The following is a 24,288-nucleotide window of genomic DNA, read 5'->3' on the forward strand; positions in this document are numbered from 1 at the left end:
AACAATGAGTAACTCTAAGGCTGTTTTGATGGAATGAAGAGAAGTGTTAGGAGACAGAAAGCCAAAGACTTGATATAAGTCTGTTTTGAGAAATATTAATTCCTGTGGTTTTTCAAGATTCCAGGCTAGTTTTATTGTAACCTAATTTTGTCTCAGTATTTTATAAAAATCTCATCTCTCTCTCTAACCACCCTGATTTTCCATGCCCTACCGCATAAGCAGTTCACAAGTACTGCTGAAGGACAGGACCCCTTCTATTAGTTGATCACTAGGCAGTGATTCTCAAATGTGAGATATAGTGGGAGCGAAACATGTTAAGAGTTTGAAAAGTCATTTAGAAGTCTGATTTGCTTTGCATTAGGGACACTTGCCTGGCAAATCCCATGGACGGAGGGGCCTGGTGGGCTGCAGTACATGGCGTCACCAGGAGTTGGACATGATTGAGCGACTTCACTTTATTTTTTCACTTTCATGCATTGGAAAAGGAAATGGCAACCCACTCCAGTGTTCTTGCCTGGAGAATCCCAGGGACGGGGGAGCCTGGTGGGCTGCCATCTATGGGGTCACACGGAGTCGGACACGACTGAAGTGACTTAGCTGGGACACTTACTCAAAGTGAGTGCCCAAAAAAAAAAAAAAAAAAAAAAGTGAGTGCCCAGAGGCTTTCCATATCTTTCTAAGTTGCTTTCCTTCCCATTTTTCTAAAATTGAATTTATGGTTCGTTGACATTTATTTCCCTAATATTTGGACTAAAATGCTTTAGATAGCACCATGTTCCCACAGACGTTAGTTACTATGAAACCATACAGAGGGAGGACATGGTTCTGGTATACATGAGTTTCAGTTACTATGAAAAGCCAAGTCTGCCTGTATGTATAATAATTCATGTTCAGGATAGTATGAATGTAAAACTACTTCAAGCATAAGTGTAGAGGTTCCATGTTGCCTAGCAGGTCTTTCCCATTATGTTGCAAAGTAATTCTGGTAGTTAGATTATGTGTGTGTGTGTGTGTCATACACTAAAAAACTTTGAAATCTAGGTTAAGATACATCATACCTACCTGTTTGTTTATTCATTCAACTAATACTCAGTCTACTGTGGACCAGCCAAGCAGTGTTCTAGGAGCCTGAGATATATGAGTGAAAGACACAAAAGACACTCACACACATTTTATGGTACCTAGCTGGCATTGGATTCTAGGCTGTCTGTAATTATTGATTGAATTAGTTGATGGATTGTAATAATGATAGGAAAGGCTTAGAATCTTTATGATTGGTTTACCATCATGTCAGATTTTAAGAGATTTTATATAGGGTAATGTGAAAACATTTGGAGAACATTTACCCTTAACTTAGTAAACAAATATATTCCAAATAACCAGTGCATGATGTTGTAAAATTATGCATGTGTAAAAGATTCATTCAAAGTACATGATTAGCATCAGTAATTTTAATGTAACAGAGGTCGAATGTTTATTGATGTGGTTTCAGATACCACATTAATGTTATAGTAAATTGCATACTAAAAACTACTGGGTTCTAGTCTTCAAAATGGTCAATTTAAAATGAGTTGTATATGAATTATATCTCAGTTGTTTTTTTTTTTTTTGTAAAAAGACACAATGGTTAGTAATTTTCCAAATTTGGAGGAGAAAACACAAGTCTATGTTTCAGAGAAGCTCAGCAAATCTAAAGCAAATAACTATATAGAAAAATACACCCAGGCACATTATAATCTTTGAAAGCCAGTTATAAACAGAAAATCTTGAAAACAGCCACCAAAAAATGACACATAAAAGAGAACAGTAGGTAAACGATGGCTGACTTTTCATCAAATAGTGGAGAACGAAGGAAAATGGAATGATATGTTAAAGCACTGAAAGAAGCTATGGGCAAGAATGAAGAGCATTGGAAATGGTAAATAAATGATAAATAGAAAAGATGACCTTTTCTTTAAAACAGAAATGATAGTTTAAGGTGATAATAGTATATTTTGGGCTTCACTGGTGGTTCAGCAGTAAAGAACCTGCCTGCAGTGCAGGAGACGTGGGTTCAGTCCCTGGGTCAGGAAGACCCCCTGGGGAAGGAAATGGCAACTCACTCTAGTATTCTTGCCTGGGAAATCCCATGGACAGAGGAGCCTGGCGGGCTATAGTCCATGGGGTCGCAAAGAGCCAGACAGGACTTGGTGACTAAATCACCACCGCCAATATAATTTTAAGGAAGGGTTAATATGTGTAAGTAAAATAGGTGACCACATTTGTCTAAAGGATGAGTCTGCAAAATCCTCACTTACTTACTTGTGGGTCCCAAATAAAAAGAAATGCAAGAGGCAAAATGATCATCTAGGAAGTCTTTACAAATAGCTGAGGAAAGCAGAGAAGTGAAAAGCAAGGGAGAAAGGGAAGGATATACTGAACTGAATGCAGAGTTCCAGAGAATTGCAGGGAGAGATGAGAAGGCTTTCTTAAATGAACAATGCAAAGAAGTAGAGAAAAGCAATAGAATGGGAAAGACTAGAGATCTCTTCAAGAAAGTTGGAGAGATCAAGGGAACATTTCATGCAAGGATGGGCATGATAAAGGACAGAAACAGTCAGGACCTAATAGAAGCAGAAGATATTAGGAAGTAGTAGCAAGAATACTCATATGAACTATACAAAAAAGGTCTTAATGACCCAGATAACCATGATGGTGTGGTCACTCACTTAGAGCCAGACATCCTGGAGTGTAAAGTCAAGTGAGCCTTAGGAAGCATTAAGTACCAACAAAGTTAGTGGAAATAATGGAATTTCAGCTGAGCTATTTAAAATCCTAAAAGATGATGCTATTGAAGTTCTACATTCAATATGTCAGCAAATTTGGAAAACTCAGCAGTGGCCATGGGACTGGAAAAATTCAGTTTTATTTCAATCCCGAAGAAGAGCAATGTCAAAGAATGTTCAGGCTACCATACAGTTGTGCTCATTTCTCATGCTAGTAAGATTATGCTCAAAATCCTTTAAATTAAACTTCAACAGTATGTGAACCAAGAACTTCCACATGTACAAGCTGGGTTTAGAAAAGGCAGAGGAACCAGAGATCAAATTGCCAACGTTCATTGGATCATAGAGAAAGCAAGGGGATTCCAGAAAAACATCTGCTTCATTGACTATGCTAAAACCTTTGACTGTGTGGATCACAACAAAATGGAAAATTCTTAAAGAGATGGGAATACCAGACCACCATACCTGTCTCCTGAGAAACCTGTATGCAAGTTAAGAAGCAACAGTTAGAACTTCACATGGAACAGTTGACTTAAGATCATGACATCCTGTGCCATCACTTCATGGCAAATAGAAGGAGAAAAAGTAGAAGCAGTGACAGATTTTATTTTCTTGGGCTCCAAAATCACTGATGATGGTGACTGCAACCATGAAATTAAAGGACACTTGCTCCTTGGAAGGAAAGCTATGACAAAGCTATACAGCATATTCAAAAGCAGAGACATTACTTTGCCAACAAAGGTCCATATAGTCAAAGCTATGGGTTTTCCAGTAGTCAGGTATGGATGTGAGTGCTGGACCATAAAGAAGGCTGAGCACCAAATAATGGATGATTTTGAACTGTGGTGCTAGAGAAGACTCTCGAGAGTCTCTTGGAAGCAAGGAGATCAAACCAGTCAATCCTAAAGGAAATCTTTCCTGAATATTCATTGGAAGAACTCACGTGGAAGCTGAAGTTCCAATATTTTGGCCACCTAATATGAAGAGCCGACTCATTGCAAAAGACCCTGATGCTGGGAAAGATCGAAGGCAAAGGAGAAAAGGGCAGCAGAGGATGAGATAGTTAGATGGCATCACTTGCTCAATGGACATGAATTTGAGCAAACTCTGAGAGAGAGTGAAGGACAGGGAAGCCTGGCGTGCTAACAACCCGTAGTGTTGCAGAGTGTCTGACAAAACAACTGAACAACAGCAAAGAAGAAATCACAAGGGAGGTTTTAAAGTATTTCAAGCTGAATGATAGTGGAAACACAACATATTAAAGTTGGTGAGAGTCACCTAAAGCAGTGCTTAGAGGGAATTGAAAAACTTTGTATAGTACAAAAACACAATTTCTGATATCAGGAATGAAAAATACTACATCCTGTTAAGTATTAATAGGATAGTAAGAAATATTATGAACAACTTTATGCCAGTAAATTTGATAAATGGATAAATTCAGTAAAAAGAAGTAGCAGATATGAATAGCCCTAAAATATATATATATATATATATAAAGGTTGAATTTGTAATTTAAAAGAAACGTTCTCACAAAGTAAAATTCCTTGCCTAGTTTCATGCGTGGTAAATTCTAGCAAATATTTAAGGAATTAAACAATATCAGTCTTTAGACTTTTTCCAGAAATAGAAGGGGAGAGAATAATTCCTAACTTGTTTTACAGGCTGTAGTAAAGATATTAAAAGAAAATTGCAGGCCAACATTTCTGATGAGCTTAGATGCAGACACTCAGAAAAATACAAGCAAATCAAATCCAGCAACGTGAAAAAGGATAATACACCGTGACCATGTTATAATTTCCCACAAATACAAGAGTGACTCAACTTTCATTGTCAATGAATTGATGTAAATTTAACACATTAGCAGAAAAAGTAGAGAAATCATGATGTGATGAACATATGCAAAAAAAGCTTTTGACAAAATTCAGTACCCATTTTCATCAAAACTCTCAGATTTATTTAGGGTGGAGATTGAACAGAACTTGATGGCTGGTGGGAAACAGGGAGGAGGAGGACTCAGCGTTACATGGAAGATGATTTTTTGTTTTGCTCTATTGTCATAATACAGCTTATGATACTATTATTAATAGATTGAATGGACTCTCCCTCCCCCCCACTCACTTTGTAAGTAGTTTCAATTTAGTGTTTCATTTAGTATTATTTGGTTATTTCTAATATGTCTGGACATATTCCAGGCTGCCTGGATTAATATTTTATCTAAAGGACACAGGTAATATTACATAAGTAAATGGAACCTTTCAGGGTAAAAGTGAAATTAGATATAGTTTATCAGGATTCTGACTTGGAAGATAAATGAAAGCAAGTAAAACATGGTGTTGAAGTTGCTGCCTTTATTTGCAAGAATTTGTTTGGACTGACAAGATTATGTAAGAAGAGATTTAGAAATGTAATGTAACAAATAGAGATTCTGCTTGTAATTTTATTGTGAAGCTTTCAAAAAGAAGATTTCCCACCCCAGCGCAAGCTCATCATGGGAAGAAGAGCATTTCATAAAAAGGATCTGAGGGGTTTGGCCAAGACCTTTGACGCTGTATTCGTGGCAACTGTTAATTCAGCTGCTATGGCTGCCTAAGCATAGCAGGCTGTTTCTGCTCTCGTGCTTCCCCAGAGTTCACTAGAGTCCACCTCTCTCCTACATAGAGATGTAGGGCATTCTCTGTGGAAGGGTAGGTGTACAAATACGCACTCTCTTGACAGACCCCTCTCTTTTACTATAAAGACTGATTATTTGGAATTGTCAGCTATCGGTTATAGGTGTCAGCATTAGAAGTTTAGAAACCTGCAAAGCAATGGAAGTCTGGGAAAAGCAAAACCTCAGTACCGTTCTGGTTGTAAGAGCCATTGAAAGAATTAGCAGCCTATGCTGATGCAGCAATAAAAAATGGTGGGATTTTTTTTTTTCCTCCTGATTTCTCAAACTGGTGGTTTGAGAGATCTAACTCCTTTTTTTTTTTCATAATCAGGTTGCATACAATTTTAAGAAATTCTAACAGTTTTTGAGCTCAACTAGGTCTTCCCCTGGTGGCTCAAATGGTAAAGAATCTGCCTGTAATGCATGAGACCTGGGTTCAATCCCTGGGTCAGGAAGTTCCCCTGGAGGAAGAAATGACAACCCACTCCAGTATTCTTGCTTGGAGAATTTCATGGACAGAGGAGCCTGGTGAACTATAGCCCATGGGGTCACAGAGAGTTGGACACAACTGAGCGACTAACACTTGAACTTTTCAGGTCATAATTCAGACTACATGAAAACAGTCTTTTTTTGGAGTATGAACTTTTATATTTTCTGCCACACATTCATAACCAGAATGGATAATTAGCAGCACAGTGAACTGTATAATATCTGAATAAAGCCCATCTAATTTTATAGATCAAGTATAACAAAACTAAAATTTTTTTTAAGTAGCAATAATTATCATAATGCTTGTCCATTTGACTGTAATAGAATTGATATGATATGCACTCAATTCTTTGTCCTGGTCCAGAAGCCAGGGTAAATCCCTTCAGTCTAGCTAATAGAAAGCAAATATAGCTGACTGTAAAGTTGCTTGAGGCATGGACACTCTCTGTTGCCCATATCTCTCTCATCTTTTAGTTTTGTCTGTCACGCATACTCTTTTGCCTTCTCGTTGTTATGAAATTTTATATTTTCTCCTCTTCTTTGCCTTTGTGTGCCTGTGTCTGAAAGCATCCATCTTAATTCTTCATGGGCTTCTAGTTCAAGAGCACCGTGAATCTGGAATCCTTTTGTACCTAAGAGAGACAATTTGGTGGTCTCAGCTGTTTCCTTCTGCTCTAATGGGTAGTTATATAGTGGCTCATGTTTTACTCAGCAGAAGCTGTAGGCCTGAACTCTGTGAGAATAGAGGGAGATGTGACTGATAATTTGTATTTTAAAAATGTGATTTAGGAGATAGCCATAGGTAATCAAGTGCCTATTCTTTTGGTAGGAAGGCATCTGTGGTAAATTTCCTTGTCATTTAGGAGCTATCTATGACTTGGGTAATTGAGTGTTTTCTGTTAATACAATAGCTTGAGTAGGCTGTAACTAAGTGCTATTTTCTGCCATTATTATTTGACTCAATTTTTATTAAAGGACTTATAGAACAATATCTTGTTTTGGTAAGATAATGTTTGAATATAATCATTAAATACATATTTAGGTCTTAGGGAGGAAGTGGTATTGCATAGTGGTTTAAAAGCTGGGACTGTTGAGTCAGACTAATCCTAGCTCCACCACTTGCAAGCTGTGCGATTGTATTTACTCCCAGAGCTTTATTTATATATATTTTTAATCTGTAAAATAGCAATAACAGTAATGTTTACCTCAAGAGTTGTTATGAAAATTATATAATCCGTATTAAAAGTCTTGGTACAGTGTCACATACTAAGTGTTCTATATTAGAGTTAGCTGTTATTGTTAATATCTTTTTTTTTTTTTTGGTGAAAAGTGCATTAGTCATCTCATTTACATAAATGCTATTTGTCCAGTGATCCTTGCCTCAACTGCCTAAAAGATTCAGTGAAGGTAAAGAATGTAAATTTAGCTATTTGACCTTACATTTTAACAGCTTTGTTAAGCTCTAATTGACGTAAAGCAAATTATACATGTTAAAAGTGCACACTTAGATAAGTTTATACCACAGTTTATATATTTGTTTACCTGTTGACATTTGGGTTGTTTCCTGTGTTCTTACTGCTGCAAATAAAGCAGCTATGAACATTAATATACAATTCTTTGTGTGGACACATGCTTTTATTGGTCTTAAGTAAATACTAGTTACAGAATATCAGATGATAAATGTTTGTTTGCTTTTTTAAAGAAACTGCCAGCCTGTTTTCCAAAGTGGTTGTACCATTTTGCTTTTCCATCCTCATTCTTGCTAGTACTTGGTACAGTTGGTCAAAAAGTTGTTGGGTTGGCCCAAAAGTTTGTTCAGGGCAGGGAAACTGAAACAACTTTTTGGCCATCCTAATATTTTTAGAATTGCTCTTTCATATCTTTTTTCAAGTTGTATAAATTCATACCATATCACACAGGGATTAGAGAAAGTCAGACTATGCCAGATAGCTAAAGATTTTTAAGTTAACTTTTAAAATATTTGGAGTTATGTCAAAATCTCTATTGTGAAGGTATGAGGTGGTTTGGTTAAAATATTGAAAAATTGTGGGAGATAACAGTTCTTGAGGCACTAATTTTGTAATGTGCATACCTGTTTAATATGTGTATTTTTTTCTTTTGATAGAGTTTTCCAGAAAAGGACCTTCTACACTGTCCATCTAAGGATGTAATTGAAGCTCATTTTATGTCTTGTGTGAAAGAAGCTGATGCTTTAAAGCACAAAAGTCAAGTAATCAATGAAATGCAGAAAAAAGATCACAAGCAACTCTGGATGGGTTTACAAAATGGTAAATATAGCAGTGTTTAGTTTCACAATACCACTTTATGAAGTATGAAGTAACTGTATCCTGTGAGTAGTTGGTACATCTTAGGGTTGGTGGTACAAGTTTAAATTGCAGCCTCTGTGCACAAAATTTCACAAAGAAGCTACCTTTGGTCATCCCTTACTTAGCTTGTACTGTTCTAGCATCCTCTCTTCCTGAATTTCCTAGCATTAGACAGATTGCTTTGCCCATGACATAAGACAGGATAAACTTCCTGTTTTTAGCTTTTGGAAAAAGTGGCCTTACTTACAGTCATGATGTTTCTGGAACTGTAACTGAATACCCTCTGAATGTACCAAAATACCTCCACTTGTGTAGGGGCACAGACTCTAGTCTCTGCTTTCTCAGAACAGTAAGCCTTGCTTTGTGCTCAGATTCTCCCTTTCCTGGCTGGGATTTAGAAAATACACTCCAGGAAAAGCTGAGGGCAGTCTGCACCTTACTGCTGTGTTCTCTGTCTCTTAGAGATCATAGTTCCTTAACCTTGCCTACAATTGATTGCCCTCCAGTGTCTTCACACAGTTCTGTGTACAGGCACTTCTCACTTTGCATGGGTCAAATCTGCATGAATTTCAGTTAACATGCTTTAGTTAAATAATTCAAGTTCTTCAGTGATTATGTGACAGCAGATACACATCATAATCAGTGACCAATCATGCCACTCCTTTCAGCATCTTGTCAGTGAATGGTCCTTATACAGCTGTTATGTTGTTCACTCACAGAGCGCAAAGCATTGTTGCTTCCTTGTATCCATTGATAAACTCATGTAACATTTGTAAAACTGGATTACTGAAAGGGGGAATTAGCCAAGAAAGATGAAAGTGTAGCAAAGAAACAAAAAGTGATAGTGCTGGAAGTGAAATTTGAATGAAATGCAGTGGAATTTTAGAATATATAACTGTGAGACTCTTGACACTACCAGATTGAGGGACTTCAGAAATGCAGCCATAGGAACTTAGTAAAGGCAAACTCTTCCACACACATGAGTGAACTGGTTGTGTTGAAAAGGATGAAATTATCCCGGAGGGATTGATGCTGGCAAAAATATCTCATTAAAGGAACAGGGATATTTCTGACCTTGAAAGTGCAAGTAACATATTTGAAGTTGATCCAGACTTAGAAAGGAGTATGACAGTTTGCCAAGGTTCAGGAAAGATGCTTGCTTGTAAGTTATATGTCAAGAAAGCAAGCACTGTTTAAATTGTGCTTGAGTTTTACAAATAAAGTCCTTCAATTCTCCGTGTTCCTAATGTTTTAATTGGTGCACTATAAATAACACAGCGTACTAAATAAATATTAGTTTTCTTTACTTTTTTCATTTTCCTGTGCCTTTATAACCATCAGAGTTTTTAATGTTTTGACAGTTTTCTAAACGGTCATAGACAGTTGTACATTTTCTCATTATTAGGATCACTTTGCATGGTTTCATCTTGCATGATCACTTTTCCAGTTCTGTACTACTGTGCAGAGCAAGGACTGTCTATATTTTTCCCATCTTTGATAGTTATTGTACCAACTTGGCACAATAAGAAAGCTGCTCTTTCATGGCAACAACTAGAATAAGAGAAACCCCTCTTACTCCCTTAAAACAAAATAATTGAAAAAATATGATAGTTTTATCTTTTGTACTGCATAATTACCATGTCAAAGAGATGTCTGTAGTTATTTAGTATTTATTAAACTTTCATTATGAAAACTGCAGGGCATTGTCTTTGACTTCTGTAGTACAAAAGGTATATGTTTTATGACGTGTCCTATAAATTTTCTCGTTTATTTCAAGTTTCTTATATTTGATCCAAGTTACATGGAGTTGCTCCTTAGTTTTGTATTTGTGCCTCTCGTATGTATCAGTTAGGTTGTAAGCTTTGCAAAAGGAAGGCACCAGGCCTTTCACCTCATTTGTATTACTGAGTACATATATTCTTACTAAGTGATCAAAAGAGTTTACAACCCCTTAAGAAGGAGTACTTTTTCTTTGTCCTGACTGGCTGTTTGTAGATGAAGTGGCATTTCAGGAGGCTTATGAATAAGATTATTTAAATGCAATAAGACAGAAATATCCTAAAGAGAGAAGGGATCTGAGAGTAATTTGGCTTCGGAATATAAGTAAATAATTTAGATAGACTTTTAAATAGATGTTCTTGAAATCTATCATGAGGATGATGAGTCAGCTATAGAGAGCCCAGGGATTCTGCAGAGGATTCTAAAAATGATTGAACTCTTTCAGCTGGGGCATTGCATAATTGGGTACAGAAGGTAATGGGTAAGAGTTGTGAAAACAACAAAGGTGTGGTTTTTAGTCTCAGTTCTTCTGGCAGCTCCTTTGGGCAAGTCACTCAATCCGGATCTTTAGCTTCAGTTTCTTTATCTGTAAAACAAAAGAATATCTGCTTTGTTTTCTTATGTGTCTTTAGAAGATTTTATGAAATGCTAATATAGTTTATGTGAAGGAGTTTGAAAGGAAGTAAAGCTGTCTTGATAAAATACTGAGAAGTCACTTTGGAAACTCTGGAACAGGGGCTGGCAAACTGTGGTCATGAGCCAGCTACCTGTTTTTGTAAATAAAGCTTTATCAGACCCCTGCCACCCCAGTTCATTTAAGTATTGTTTATAGCTATTTTCATGGTACAGCTGCTGAGTTAATAGTTTTGGAAGAGACCATGTGGCCCACAACTTATAATATTTACTCTCTAACCCTTTTACAAAACATTTGTGAGCCTACAGGTTATTAAACCAATAGCTTTTATTTATCATTGATCTAAAGCATGACTTCCCAGGTGGCGCTGGTGGTAAAGGACTCACCTGCCAATGCAGAAGACATTAGAGATGTGGGTTTGATCCCTGAGTCAGGAAGATCCATTGGAGGAGGGCATGGCAACCCCTCCAGTATTCCAGTTCTCTTGCCTGGAGAATCCCGTGGACAGAGGAGCCTGGCGTGCTACAGTCCACAGGGTCGCAAAGAGTTGGACACAACTGAAGTGACTTAGCACGCACGCATGCAGAGCATGACTCATCATGTCACACTTTCAGAACTTGGTATAAACGTATCAGATTTAGTCTAATAACTGCCTTCGTTGCAATTTTTTTGGCCTAAAATTCCTTTTTTCCTGTTTTTGTCTTAGCTTATATAGTCTTTCTTGGTTGTGTGACTGTTTTAAAGTTATTTTTATTCACTTCACTTTTATTAAAGTACTTTTCAAATTGAGTTTCATAAATTCCAACTTAAAATGGTATGTGGTTAAATTATACTTTATTCCTTTTTTAGCTATAAATTATTTTTGTAGCTATTATGTTTGGTTTTATTGCTACTGGTAATGATTGAGTTTACACACTCCAAATCCTACATGTGGAGTCCTGTGGAAACTCAACTTTTTAAAGGTGAAATATACATTTAGGAAATCTTAAGCTGGGTAAAATGTTGACTGTTGCCTGCATTAAGGTAAATTGGTGAAAGGTGGGTGTAGTAGTTCATTCTGTTCCTTCTTCCTGGAATAACCTTTTCCTTTCTTTTAGTCTGTTTAATTTTTTACTTAATGTTTTAATGTTCCTCTCTGTTATCACCCTCTACGTGAAATCTTGCCTCTTTCATTGTTTTTTTAGCCAACGAAGTATCTTTTGAACATCTATCAGGTACCTGACACCATACTAGGAGCTAGTGATCACCCAGCAGTGATAGAACAAACATGGATCCTGTTTTGATGAAACTTACAGCCAGGTGGAGGCAGAACCATTTATATTTTCATGCTGTTACGGCTCCTTGTCCATTCATCTGCATTTTTGCTCTCATGTTTCACACTCTGGTATAGTTATGGTTTATGTATTCTGGTAGAATATAACTTTCTCTTGCTTATAGTATATCATGCATTTTCTGTATCCCCAGTACCAAGTATACCTTTAGGCATAGAATGGACAAAATAAATATTGACTGACTGACTCCTTTATTTTAATCCTATCTAGTACAGCCAGGAAATGTTAACAGCTTTTCATAAATAGATTAATATTAGTGTAAAAAAGAGGAAGTACCTGTAACAATTTTAATATGGAAGTCGTTTTTTATATTTAAGAATTTTTCCATCCAAAAGAAAGTCTTATAAATTTGTTAGGGCAAAGATGTTTCACCTGTTGTTTAGTGTAATTGTAAATTGGCAGAACTGAGACAAAGCAGATGGTAAATTTATTTCATTCAGAACTGCACCTGTAGAACATAGCAACTAAACAATTTAATCAATTTTTGAATACTTTCAAATGCTAATTTTAATTTTTCAGGTCTCTGTGAAAGAGAAATAAGAAAAGCTTTTGAAACCAAGAAAACTCATTTAAGACATACTGTGCCTTTCAGTGTTTTTTACCGGTTTTCATTTTAGTTACAAGAGTATCTAAGCTCTCCTTGAAACAAAGGTAATGACCACAAAAAAAGAAAAGAAAGTAGCATTTTTATTATTTATGAGGAACTTGTCACTATGTTTGCAGGCTATTTTCTATTAAATGTCAGAAGGTTCTTCTTCTAAGCTAGAGATTTGAAGAAATCTCTAAAAAATATTTTTAAGATAATATATGACAGTTTTTAGCTTTGACTTTCTGGGTATACCAAAAAAGAAAAGATGATATCAAATAAGTTCCATAGACCTTCAAATAAATGCAAGTTTTGACTGCTAATTATTGAAAATTTACATTGTTTATAAAGTATTATTAATCCTTTGAGCTAAGTAATGTTTTAGAGGCATTATTTGGCAATGTACCATTTTAAATTAAAACTGATTTTTAAGAGAAAATAGTGATTTCACTTTCATGCATTGGAGAAGGAAGTGGCAACCCACTCCAGTGTTCTTGCCTGGAGAATCCCAGGGACGGGGGAGTCTGGTGGACTGCCGTCTATGGAGTCACACTGAAGAGACTTAGCAGCAGCAGCAGCAGCAGTGATTAACCAAAGGTGAATTTTATGATAAGTTGTAGCATTTTGAAAATACTTTTGCTTGTTAGGTGATGTAAAACAATGATTCTAGCAGGCTTATACAATAAAGATAGTTGGTCTGTATTTGCATTGCTTGGTTTTTGTCAGCTGGACTGAGACTGAGTATTGGACTGAGAATCTATTGGTCCAAGAAGGCACTGGGCCTGGTCTTTCTTTGCTTCTCTACTATTAGTTGTGTGCCCATAGTAGATCACTCTTCTCTCTAAACTGGAGTTTCCTTATAAATGTTGAGGTGGTTATACCTCACAAGACTCAAACTCATGACTGTCCAGTGGTAATCACTTACACTTGAATTCTGATGATTAGATATTTCCAGAGGATTTCCTGGAAGAATAGTTATTGTTTATCATTTCTCTCTCCCTCTTTCTCACTTTACCTCTCCTTTCCTCCTTGGCCTTTTTAAGCAGGACTTAGGTACAAGGCAGTAGATAAGTTTTCTAGAAATAAATGTGGTATCATAGAAAGACTACTAAAACAGAAAGACAAGAGATTTTTGGACTTAAATCTCTATCTTGAAGCTTCCTTTCTGTGCTGTTATCTTAGTGTCAGTGCTGTTCCAATGTGTAAGTGGTGTGGAAGGAGATTCCTAAGTTGAACTGTCAATAGGAAGCATAAGTACTCTTCTTGAAGCTTTTGTCTTAATGAAAGGTCACTATTTGGTAAACTTCCTTTCTTTAGAAAAACTCAGTGTTGTTTTTTTTTTTTTTTTTTAATCAGTCATGAGAACACTGGGATCATTTTGTATAAATAAGAGCAGAGAAAATAGCGTGACGAGTGTCCACATATCCATCACCCAGCCTCAGCAGTTATTAGTATATGGTCAGTCTTGTTTCATCTATTCTCACCCCTCCTCCACTTTTGAGTTTATAGAAATTAGATTAATGCCACCAAGATTGCTCACAGATTTATATTCTTCACAGACTTTATCCTCTGATATTTAATCAAGTCTTGGAACCAGCTCTCTGTACAGGAGAGTTATGCCCAGATCCTGGTAGTATGGATTAGCCCATTATAAGAATCCACCATGTGCCAGGCACTGTGCTGGGCATAGGGGCCACTGGGCTGAATACAACAGCCATGATTCCTCCCCTCAGAGTTTGCAGCCTGGTGGGGGAGGCAGACATTAAACAGACAGTCTTTGAATAATTATTACATTTATGGTTTGGGCTGTAGAGGAAAGGATAGGGAGCAGAGTGGTTGTGATGAAAGTGTTCCCAGCATAGGGAATGATACGGGTTAGTCTGAGGAGCAGAAAAGAGCTTAATAAATTCTGGAAGCACTTAAGAAGGCTATTCTGACGAGGGCATGGTGATCAAGATAAGTCATTTTTTTGATACCCAGTCCCTTAAATACCATCATAAAAAGAAGCATAAGTCACTTTGATGCTATTCATATTTTAAAATTTATGCTGGTTTCTGCTAATTACTGTTTTCTGAATGCTCAAAAACATAAAACTTCGCTAAAGATTGATGTCAGGCTTACCAGTTGATAAAATCCATTCATATTTTTAGGTTGAAGCATTTGTCTGTCTGCTGACCTCAAGCATCTCTCTCATTTTCCATTGTTTCATAAGATTATTGGCATTGGTTTTGTAATCCTATCTTTAAGTTCTTTTCGTGTCCACTGAAGTAATTTTCCTTTATCTGAAGGCTTACATTAATTTTTAAAGCCGAGTACCTGCTGTTAGGTCTGAGTTTTTTGAAGCATCATTTTAATTTTAGCTATGTTTTCACACATTTCTTCTTTGAAAATCACTCTGTTGTTGAAGAAAATGGAAACTAAAGAGAAGCTGGATAGTTGAGCTCTCTGTTGTCTCTTACTACGATACTGTCTTTCCCAATAATGTTCTCCTTGCATTCCTTTGCCATGCATGGTTTATGAAGCTTGTTTTGTTTTTCTCTTTTTTTTTTTTTTTAAAATAAACCCCACTCCAGTACTCTTGCCTGGAATATCCCACAGACAGGAGTCTGGTAGGCTGCAGTCCATGGGGTCTCGAAGAGTCGGACACGACTGAGCGACTTCCCTTTCACTTTTTACTTTCATGCATTGGAGAAGGAAATGGCAACCCACTCCAGTGTTCTTGCCTGGAGAATCCCAGGGACGGCAGAGCCTGGTGGGCCGCTGTCTAGGGGGTCTCACAGAGTCAGACACGACTGAAGCGACTTAGCAGCAGCAGCATCTCATCCTTGTTGTTAACCTTCCTACACTCTTCATCTTCTTTTTTCAATGTGCCTTAGGTGTCACAGACATAATTTCTCATACAAAATCTCATCTGTTGTTAGTATTTGGCCTCCAGTTCATTTATTTATTTTGGGCTTTGCTGGGTCTTGGTGCCGCGTGACTTTGGTTTGGGGGATGGGGGTGCCTCTCTCTAGTTGCAACGCTCAGGCTTCTCATTGTGGTGGCTTCTCTCGTTGTGGAGCACAGGCTCTAGGACATGTGGGCTTCGGTAGTTGCAGCACATGGGCTTCGGTAGTTGCGGCTCCTGGGCTCTAGAGCACAGGCTCAGTAGTTATGGTGCAGGGGCTTAGCTGTTCCACAACATGTGAGATCTTCCTGGATTAGGGACCAAACTCGTGTCTCCTGCCTTGGCAGACAGATTCTTTACCACTGAGCCACCAGGGAAGCCCCCTCCCACTGTTTTTACATACCCCTTTTATTAGGATTCTGCCGAGAAATAGAATGAACACACACATATGGAGGTTTATTATGAGGAATTGACTTATGTGATTTTCGAGGCTTAGAAGTCCCACAATCTGCCTTCTGCAAGCTGAAGACTCGAAAAAGTCAATGGTGTAATTCAGTCCAAGTCCGAAGTCCTGAGAACCAAGGATCCTACTGGTATAAATCCTAGTCTAATGGTAGGAAAAGATGAGATGTCTCAGTTCAAGAAATGGGGCAGAAAAAAGGGGGGGGGGCAGATTCCTGTTTCCTCTGCCTTACTTTTTGTTCTGTTCACATTCTCGGCTGATGGGATCATGTCCACATTGCCGTGGGCCATCTACTGAAATGCCACATACTCATATATGCTAATCTCAGCACAAAACACTCTCACAGGCACACTCAGAAATGTTTAGTCTGGGCAGCCATGGCTGGTCAAATTGACACACAAAAAAATTCCATCACATTCATGCTATAACTTGGTTCATCTTTTATGGGTGTCATTTTAATATTAATTCATTGAACAGGTAATTATTCAATCTATACTGAAGATAAAGTAGTGAACAAAATAGAACTTCCTGCCCTTATGCAACTTACATTATAGTGGGGGAGGTAGACAATAAGTATACATAGAAGTAAAATGCATTATACGCCTTGTGATGAGCGGCGTCATGGGAGAAAAAGCATGCAAAGAGAGAACATTCTGTGTTGGGAGAGGGCATTGCTATTTTTAATCAGGGGGTCACAGAAGGTATCACTGGTTGGATGACATTAAATGAAGATCTGAAGCAGGACCATGCTTTTATCTGGGGTGAATAATACCTTCCTAGGCAGAAGGAGGAGAAGGCAGTGGCACCCCACTCCAGTACTCTTGCCTGGAAAATCCCATGGATGGAGGAGCCTGGTGGGCTGCAGACCATGGGGTCGCCAAGAGTCGGACACGACTGAGCGACTTCCCTTTCACTTTTCACTTTCATGCAGTGGAGAAGGAAATGGCAACCCACTCCAGTGTTCTTGCCTGGAGAATCCCAGGGATGGGGGAGCCTGGTGGGCTGCCGTCTATGGGGTCGCACAGAGTCGGACACGACTGAAGCGACTTAGCAGCAGCAGCAGCAGCAGGCAGAAGGAACAGCAGGGCCCTCAGGTGGGGGAAAGTACTAGGTAATGTTGAAGAACAATCCTATTTTTAGCTTTCACCAAAAGTGAGAGATAACTTAAATGTTTTCCCCTGGGATACCCTTCTCCTCTAGTGTGCGTGTCAGATTTCTCTTCTTACTTGTGAGACCAGTCTATCCTGTAGTCTCATCATTAAAAAAAAATTCTGTGTAGCAAAAATGTCACTTTTCTATTATCTAGTTCTTTCCATGAGTCTTATGTGACAGCTTCCTTTTGGAAGTGATCTTACTCTGTTTTGAAAGCAATGAAGTGCTCAGAATAGAGATAATTAGGAATTGGGCCTGTTTTTATTAAGATAGTTATAGAAGACCTGTTTGAGGAGATGATGTTTAAGCTCAAGTCTTAAAGATTAGAGGAAACTAGTCAAATTGGGGAATGGCATATTGAATTTGGTACATTTTAAGGAATAGAAAGAAGACCACTGTGTCTTGGCCAGTGACATGAGATGAGGTTAGAGAGATGGGAAAGAGCTAGATGATATAGGTCCTTTTAAGTCAGGGGAAAGAATTTCTATACTAAGTGCAGTGGGAAGCTGTAGGAGGATTTTTAAGCAGGAGAGTGATGAGATACAGAATATGATGGAAGAACATTCTAGCTACTGAATGGTGAGTGAAATAGAGGGAGCCAGGAGTGGAAGGGGAGAGAGTCTGTAGTAGTAGGTCCAGGTATAAGGTGATGGTGGTCTTTAGGGTCGTGATGATCCAGATCGAGAAGCGTCAATAAATCTGGGGTTTATTTTGGAGCAAGGCTTGACAGAATCTGTTGTTAGACTGGATAGTAAGGTTGTTACCAAACCAATCTTGGGTCTGCTCCCCTGCACTCAGTAAGGCCAGTCGACAGACAACCAGGTTGTGGTGCAGGAAAATACAGCATTTACTGCAGGGCACCAGAGCAAGGAGAATGGGCAGCTCACGCTCCAGAGACCCCTTGTCCCTGCTGACTTTCAGGGAAGAGGTTTTTAAGGCAGTGTGAGGGAGGGGGCTACAAGGAGCGTGATTAGCTTGTGGTTGGCATCGACGTGAAGCTGCAAGCATTGTCAGTCTTCTGTTTCTAACCAGTCTAGGATCTATATTCTTGCAGTCAGCAGTTTTAATCTGGTGGGGGTTTTCTTCCTATAAAAACAACTTAGGAGTGTTTCCATCTTTCAGGGAACTGTGAGTTGGGTGATTCTACTGTGGTGGATTTATGGTCTAAACAGTTTCCCAGCCCAACAACTATCATTCTTTGTTTCCACATCTTCACATTTCCTAATCATTAACTCTTGAGTCAGGCTTTAGAGACTCAAGTGAGGCCTGGAAAACTAAAACAAAAGCCTTTTACTTCAAAGGATGGGGACACAAGGGCTTGTATACGGTTTCAAGGTTAGGTTGAAAGAAAGGAATCATTCCTGAGTTCCGACCTGGGCAGCTGGATGGGTAGGGGCACTTTATACCGTGATATGAAATAACTAGTTAAAGAATAGGTTTGGGATGAGGAGCAAAGCCAAATTGAGAAGGTCAGCTTTGAAGACGAAAGTTTGAAATGTCTCTGAGACACTCATTTCAAGATGCGTTGAGTTAGATGTTGATAGAATTGTTGATAGTGTTGTGAGTGTGTGTCAGCAGATTCGAAGTCGCTCAGTCATGTCTGACTCTTTGTGACGCCTGTAGCCTACCAGGTTCCACCGTCCATGGAATTTTCCAGGCAAGAATACTGGAGTGGGGTGCCATTTTTGGATCAAGTGCAGCAGCGTGTAATTTCATTCTTATTTACTTTCACCATGTAATAATAATAAAGAGTACCCTCTTTACTATTTCATCTGGAAGGATAGGACAGTTAATGTCCCAGTGATACAAGGCAGTGAATACAGAGCAATCCCATGTGTTCCCGGTGTTTGACAATTCTTTCCAGCCACTAACTGTGGCTTGCTTTTTTTCCTGCATATGCCTGAGTTAGTCATTTCCATTATGGTTCTGTCTGCAATACAGTAAGGTTAATAGGTTCAGTCTGAAACTGTGTGTGTGGCTTCAAGAATTTGCTTAGAGAAAATTTATAACTTGCTTGAGCATTAAATTAAGTTTTACTGTGGAACAAACAAGCATTTTACTATATTACGTGTTTTACATCAATCTTTTGGTATTTTGCTTTCTGTAATTAGAAATAGTGATGGAAATGTAAAAGTTTATGCATTTGTGTTTCAATGTAAAACCATAAAGATACTTCACTTGGCTTCTGGAGAAAGGTTGCTCTTGGGAATTACATGATTTGAATGAATAAATAAATTTGGTAATGATTTGGATCATAGCTTACAGTTCTTTGAGTATACTTGGCAGTAAACATAATAATAAAACTTGGTGAAAATGTTTAGATAGTTATTTCATAATACACTACAAATTATACTAGCATAAGTGTATTGATAGCAGTGAATGCTCATTAATGTGAGCATCAGTGAATGGTCATGTGTTGCAGAGTTAATCAGTGGTAGAGAGAATACATTTTTGTGTATGAGAGGCAATCAATAAATGTACACGTCTATAAGACTAGATATATACCTGGTGGGCTACAGTCCATGGGGTCACAAAAGAATTGGACAAAACTGAGCACACACACACAAACTCTGATCAGTACTTGAAAATATTTTTAGTGAATTCTTAGTGTTGCAGGAATACAAAGGTTTAGTTTGTAATGTCATTTTAAATAAAATTTCAAATCATCTCCAGTGAAAAGACTACCTTATCATATGTTTTATTTTTCTCTGGTCTAGTTAAAAAACTTTAAAAATAATGTATGCTAATCTACTGTTACTTTTTTGTAAGCTAAGTTTGGCAAAGTTCAAAAAGCTTTTTTCTTATGAATGTTGGTACCCTATGTAAGAAAATGCAGAGAAACATATGTCACATCAATGCTTTTCACTGTTGGAGTCATAACCTGTAATTATTATTTGAATTTACAACATGATTCCTCTTCTTAAAAAAACAAATATATATATATACACACACACACATACATACAGACACACACACGCCCACCCCCATATATACACATGCACACATATAGACATATATGCGTATAAAGTTTAACTTATTTTGTTTTTAACTTTTTATTTTAGTTTTCAATTTCTTAGGCTTAGGTATAATTGGTGTGAAATATTATTCAGGTTTTCAACATAATGATTTAATATTTGTATACATAGCAAAGTGAGCACCACCACAGTAAGTCTAGTTAACATCTGTCATTTTACAGTTATAAAAGTTTTTTCTTGTGATGAGGATGTTCAAGATCCACTTTGTTAGCAACTTTCAAATATGCAGTAAAGTATTGTGAACCATAGTCACCATTCTGTATGTTACCAGTTGTAAAAGAACTAAGAATATTTACAATACTGGCTGAGTCAGTTTACATTCCCACCAACAACACACTTGGGTTCCCTTTTTCCTGGTAGCTCAGATGTTAAAGAATCTGCCTGCCAATGCAGGAAACTCAGGTTCAATCCCTGGGTCGGGAAGATCCCCTGGAGAAGGGAATGACAACTCACTCCAGTATTCTTTTCTTTTTTAATTTACTTATTTTTTAATTGAAGGATAATTGCTTTACAGAATTTTGTTGTTTTTGGTCAAACACTCCAGTATTCTTGCTTGGAGAATCCCATGGACAGAGAAGCCTGGTGGGCTACAGTCCATGGGGTTACAAAGAGTTGGACACCACTGAGTGACTAACAGTTTGCCAACACTTGTTATCGCTTGACAATAGCCATTCTGACAGGTGTGAGGTGATACCTTATTGTGGTTTTGATTTGCATTTCCCTCATTATTAGCACGGAGAAGGCGATGGCACCCCACTCCAATACTCTTGCCTGCAAAATCCCATGGACGGAGGAACCTGGTAGGCTGCAGACCATGGGGTCGCGAAGAGTCGGACACGACTGAGCAACTTCCCTTTCACTTTTCACTTGCATGCATTGGAGAAGGAAATGGCAACCCACTCCAGTGTTCTTGCCTGGAGAATCCCAGGGACGGGGGAGCCTGGTGGGCTGCCGTCTATGGGGTCACACAGAGTTGGACACAACTGAAGTGACTTAGCAGCAGCAGCAGCAGCATTATTAGCAATGTTGAGCACTTTTTATCAACCTGTTGAAAATATCTATTCTGCCATTGTTTGGGGAGGGGTGTTGCTGTTGAGTTGCATGAGTTCTTTATTTATTTTTTGGATATTAACCTCTTGTCAGATACATGATTTGCAAATATTTCCTCCCGTTCAGTAGGTTGTCTTTTCATTTTGTTGAGGATTTCTTTTGCTATGCAGAAGATTTTTGGTTTGATGTAGTTCCACTTGTTTACCTTTGTTGCTTTTGTTGTCAGATTGAAAAAGATTGCCAAGCCCTCAGGGTGTATGTGCATATATAGTTTAACTTGCTTTTGAGTGAATCTTTTGTTTTGAAACTTAATATCGTAATTCTCCTTCAGAGAACAGAAAACCCCAGTTGCTTCATCAGTTGTCTCCTGGTTGCTTTTCTCTAGAGCAGTGTTCTCAAAATGTAGACAGTGGGAAGCATCAGTGTTTCACAGGAACTGATTAGAAATGCATCCTAAACCAACTGATGGAGAAGGCAATGGCACCCCACTCCAGTACTCTTGCCTGGAAAATCCCATGGATGGAGGAGCCCGGTAGGCTTCGGTCCATGGGGTCGCTGAGTAGGACATGACTGAGTGACTTCACTTTCACTTTTCACTTTCCTGCATTCGAGAAGGAAATGGCAACCCACTCCAGTGTTCTTGCCTGGAGAATCCCAGGGACAGCAGACCCTGGTAGGCTGCTGTCTATGGGGTCGCACAGAGTCGGACACGACTGACGTGACTTAGCAGCAGCAGCCAACCAACTGAATTAGAAATTCTAGGGTCGATCCCAGCAGTGTTTGGCCCAGGACCCCTCCAGGTGATTGCAGTGCTCTGCAGTGTGGGAGCCACTGCTCCTGAGCAGGATTTCTCAGCCTTGTCACTGTTAGGCATGTGGGACTAGATAATTCTTTGATGCTCGGGTGGTGGTGGGGAAGGGGCTGGCCTGTGCATTACAGGATGTTTGGTAGCTTTCCTGGTCTCTGCCCACTCATGAGACGCCGGTAACACACTGCTCCCTATTCTCAGTCATGGCATTAAACAATGTCTCCAGACACTGCCAGATACCCCCTCAGCAGCAAAATCACTCCATTTGAGTATGACTGCTGAGAGGATGTAGAATTAATGGGTAAAACGGCTTCTCTATTAGAGTAGCAGTGACTATTTACTGAATCCCCAAGTTCTGTCCTGGGTGCTTTACAGCAGCCTTGTAAGATATGTTTGAAAGTTTAAAGCCGGGGCCAATTTATGTATGAAGTTTCTCATCTGTTCCACCAACTCAGTTTTGAGAACTAGTGTGTTCAGTTGTTACAGTGACTCATTTAGGCTGTATTTGGAACTGTATTCTTTAAACAAAAGGACTTTGACATATAAACAAATTAAAAAGTTATTTTAATCTGTTAACTCTTCTCGTATGTAAACATAACCATGTGAACTTCTTATTGTAAACTTAGTTGTTTCTGGATGCTGAGGGTTATTTTTGCTGACATGACTGTTAAATGACGAATCAACAGTATGCTGTCAGACTGTTAACATTTTTGGAGGTAAATGTGTCTTCTGTATTTTCCCTTTTTCTTCTGCTGTTGCCTTGCGTCTTCCTCTCCTGTTTTCTCTATGGTGCTTGACCTAGTACTGTATATGTTGATAAACACTTCTTTCCTTCTCTTCCCACTCATTTAAACTTTTACCTACTCTCTAACCAGTTCTTTATTATCTTTCTAGGGCCTGAATGGCAAGATAAACATTTCAGCTCAATAGTCTGTAATTAATGCTGCCCAGTGTGTTATCTATTCCTAGGTACCGATTTCATGCACTTTTAAACAAAGATCTAGAAATGACTTTATTGAGAATTTTAGAAGCCTCTCCCTTTCCACTCTCCTAGTCCTATCCCTGTGTCATTCTGTTTACCCCATCTGCCTGTGCAGACCTGTTCTGAGTAATGGCTGTGATAATGAGCTCTAGATGTCACAGTTCTCTGTGTTTTTTCTGAATCAAAGCAGTAACTGCAGTTCTCTAACAGTGCTAATTTCTTATTATTCATTGCATGTCTCTTCTATTGCTTTAGAAATGGTAAAAGATTCAGAAATCCTTTTATGCCAAATTTTATGCCAAATTTTGGTGTAAAAGGATTTCTGAATCTTGTACACATTTAAATATTAAACTGTTCCAGTGTTTTAATTAGCATTCAGAGAGTTGCAAGATTTTAACCCAAATGCTAGAAAACTAGAAAAGAAGCAGCCCATAAAAAATGAGAGCTAAATAAATGAACTTGTATATCTAAGACTCAGAGTATTCAGTCAACAGAGTATTCAGTCAAGTTCTGATCATTATCTTCAAAAAGTTAAAGTGAAAGTCACTCAGTCGTGTCCAGCTCTTTGCAACCCCGTGGACTATACAGTCTGTGGAATTCTCTTCCCACAGGGTTCCTTTATGATCCATACTATCTTTGATTCCCTGGCTTTTCTACATCTAGCTTATTTCTATCTTTCTCAGTAGAGGAGTATCAATAAAATATCCCAAATGCTATTTTTAATTGGAGTTAATTTCCATAAAGGATTTAACTAGAAAGATTTCACTTTATTTCAAATTACTATAAGCCACACTCAGAACTAAACTACATGATATATGCCTTTTTTTCTTAAACTAGCTTCTTGTTTTTGTTAATAAATTCAGATTTTTTTCCTACAAGTATATTAACCTGCACTTTTCACTTACCTTAAGGTGAAATTATTTTTATGTGGGTTTTTTCAAACCCTATGAAAACATTTTTGCAAGAAGAAAACTTATTGCTATTTATTCACTCAGACTATAGGGTAGGAAGAGCAAGGGAGAAAAGACCTTTAGTGGAGATCTAATATCTGGAAAGGAGGGAGAGACAGGAGCAATTTGCATAGGCTCCTTGACTAAAGGAGAAAGACTTTACATACAGAAGCTTTCCCCTAAAATTTTAATCATTTGTTTCAAGATGTTATATTACTCTGAGAATAATACTCTGTGGGATTCAGATATTTGAATTGTAAATGAATGAGTTGAGAAACACTCACAGAATCATTTCGAACGTTAATAACTTTATTCTTGTTTCTACTGGAATTATTAAACATCTTGAGCTTTTAGAATACATTGTATATATCACTTATTACTAAAAGCTATTTAATACATT

General features: G+C 38.1%; 1 protein-coding gene across 4 annotated transcripts in view; it reads left to right on the forward strand.

The window, feature by feature from the left end:
• ATG5 (autophagy related 5) overlaps positions 1 to 24,288 on the forward strand; it is a 145,162-nt gene that overhangs the window by 30,610 nt on the left and 90,264 nt on the right. For all 4 annotated transcript variants that reach the window (XM_070376528.1, XM_070376529.1, XM_070376530.1 and 1 more), the window contains one exon: positions 8,030 to 8,192. In XM_070376528.1, the coding sequence (XP_070232629.1) occupies positions 8,030 to 8,192 (163 nt within the window). The remainder of the gene's footprint in view (positions 1 to 8,029; positions 8,193 to 24,288) is intronic.

Source organism: Bos mutus, chromosome 9 (assembly GCF_027580195.1).
Source record: "Bos mutus isolate GX-2022 chromosome 9, NWIPB_WYAK_1.1, whole genome shotgun sequence".
Classification (NCBI taxonomy): Eukaryota; Metazoa; Chordata; class Mammalia; order Artiodactyla; family Bovidae; genus Bos; species Bos mutus.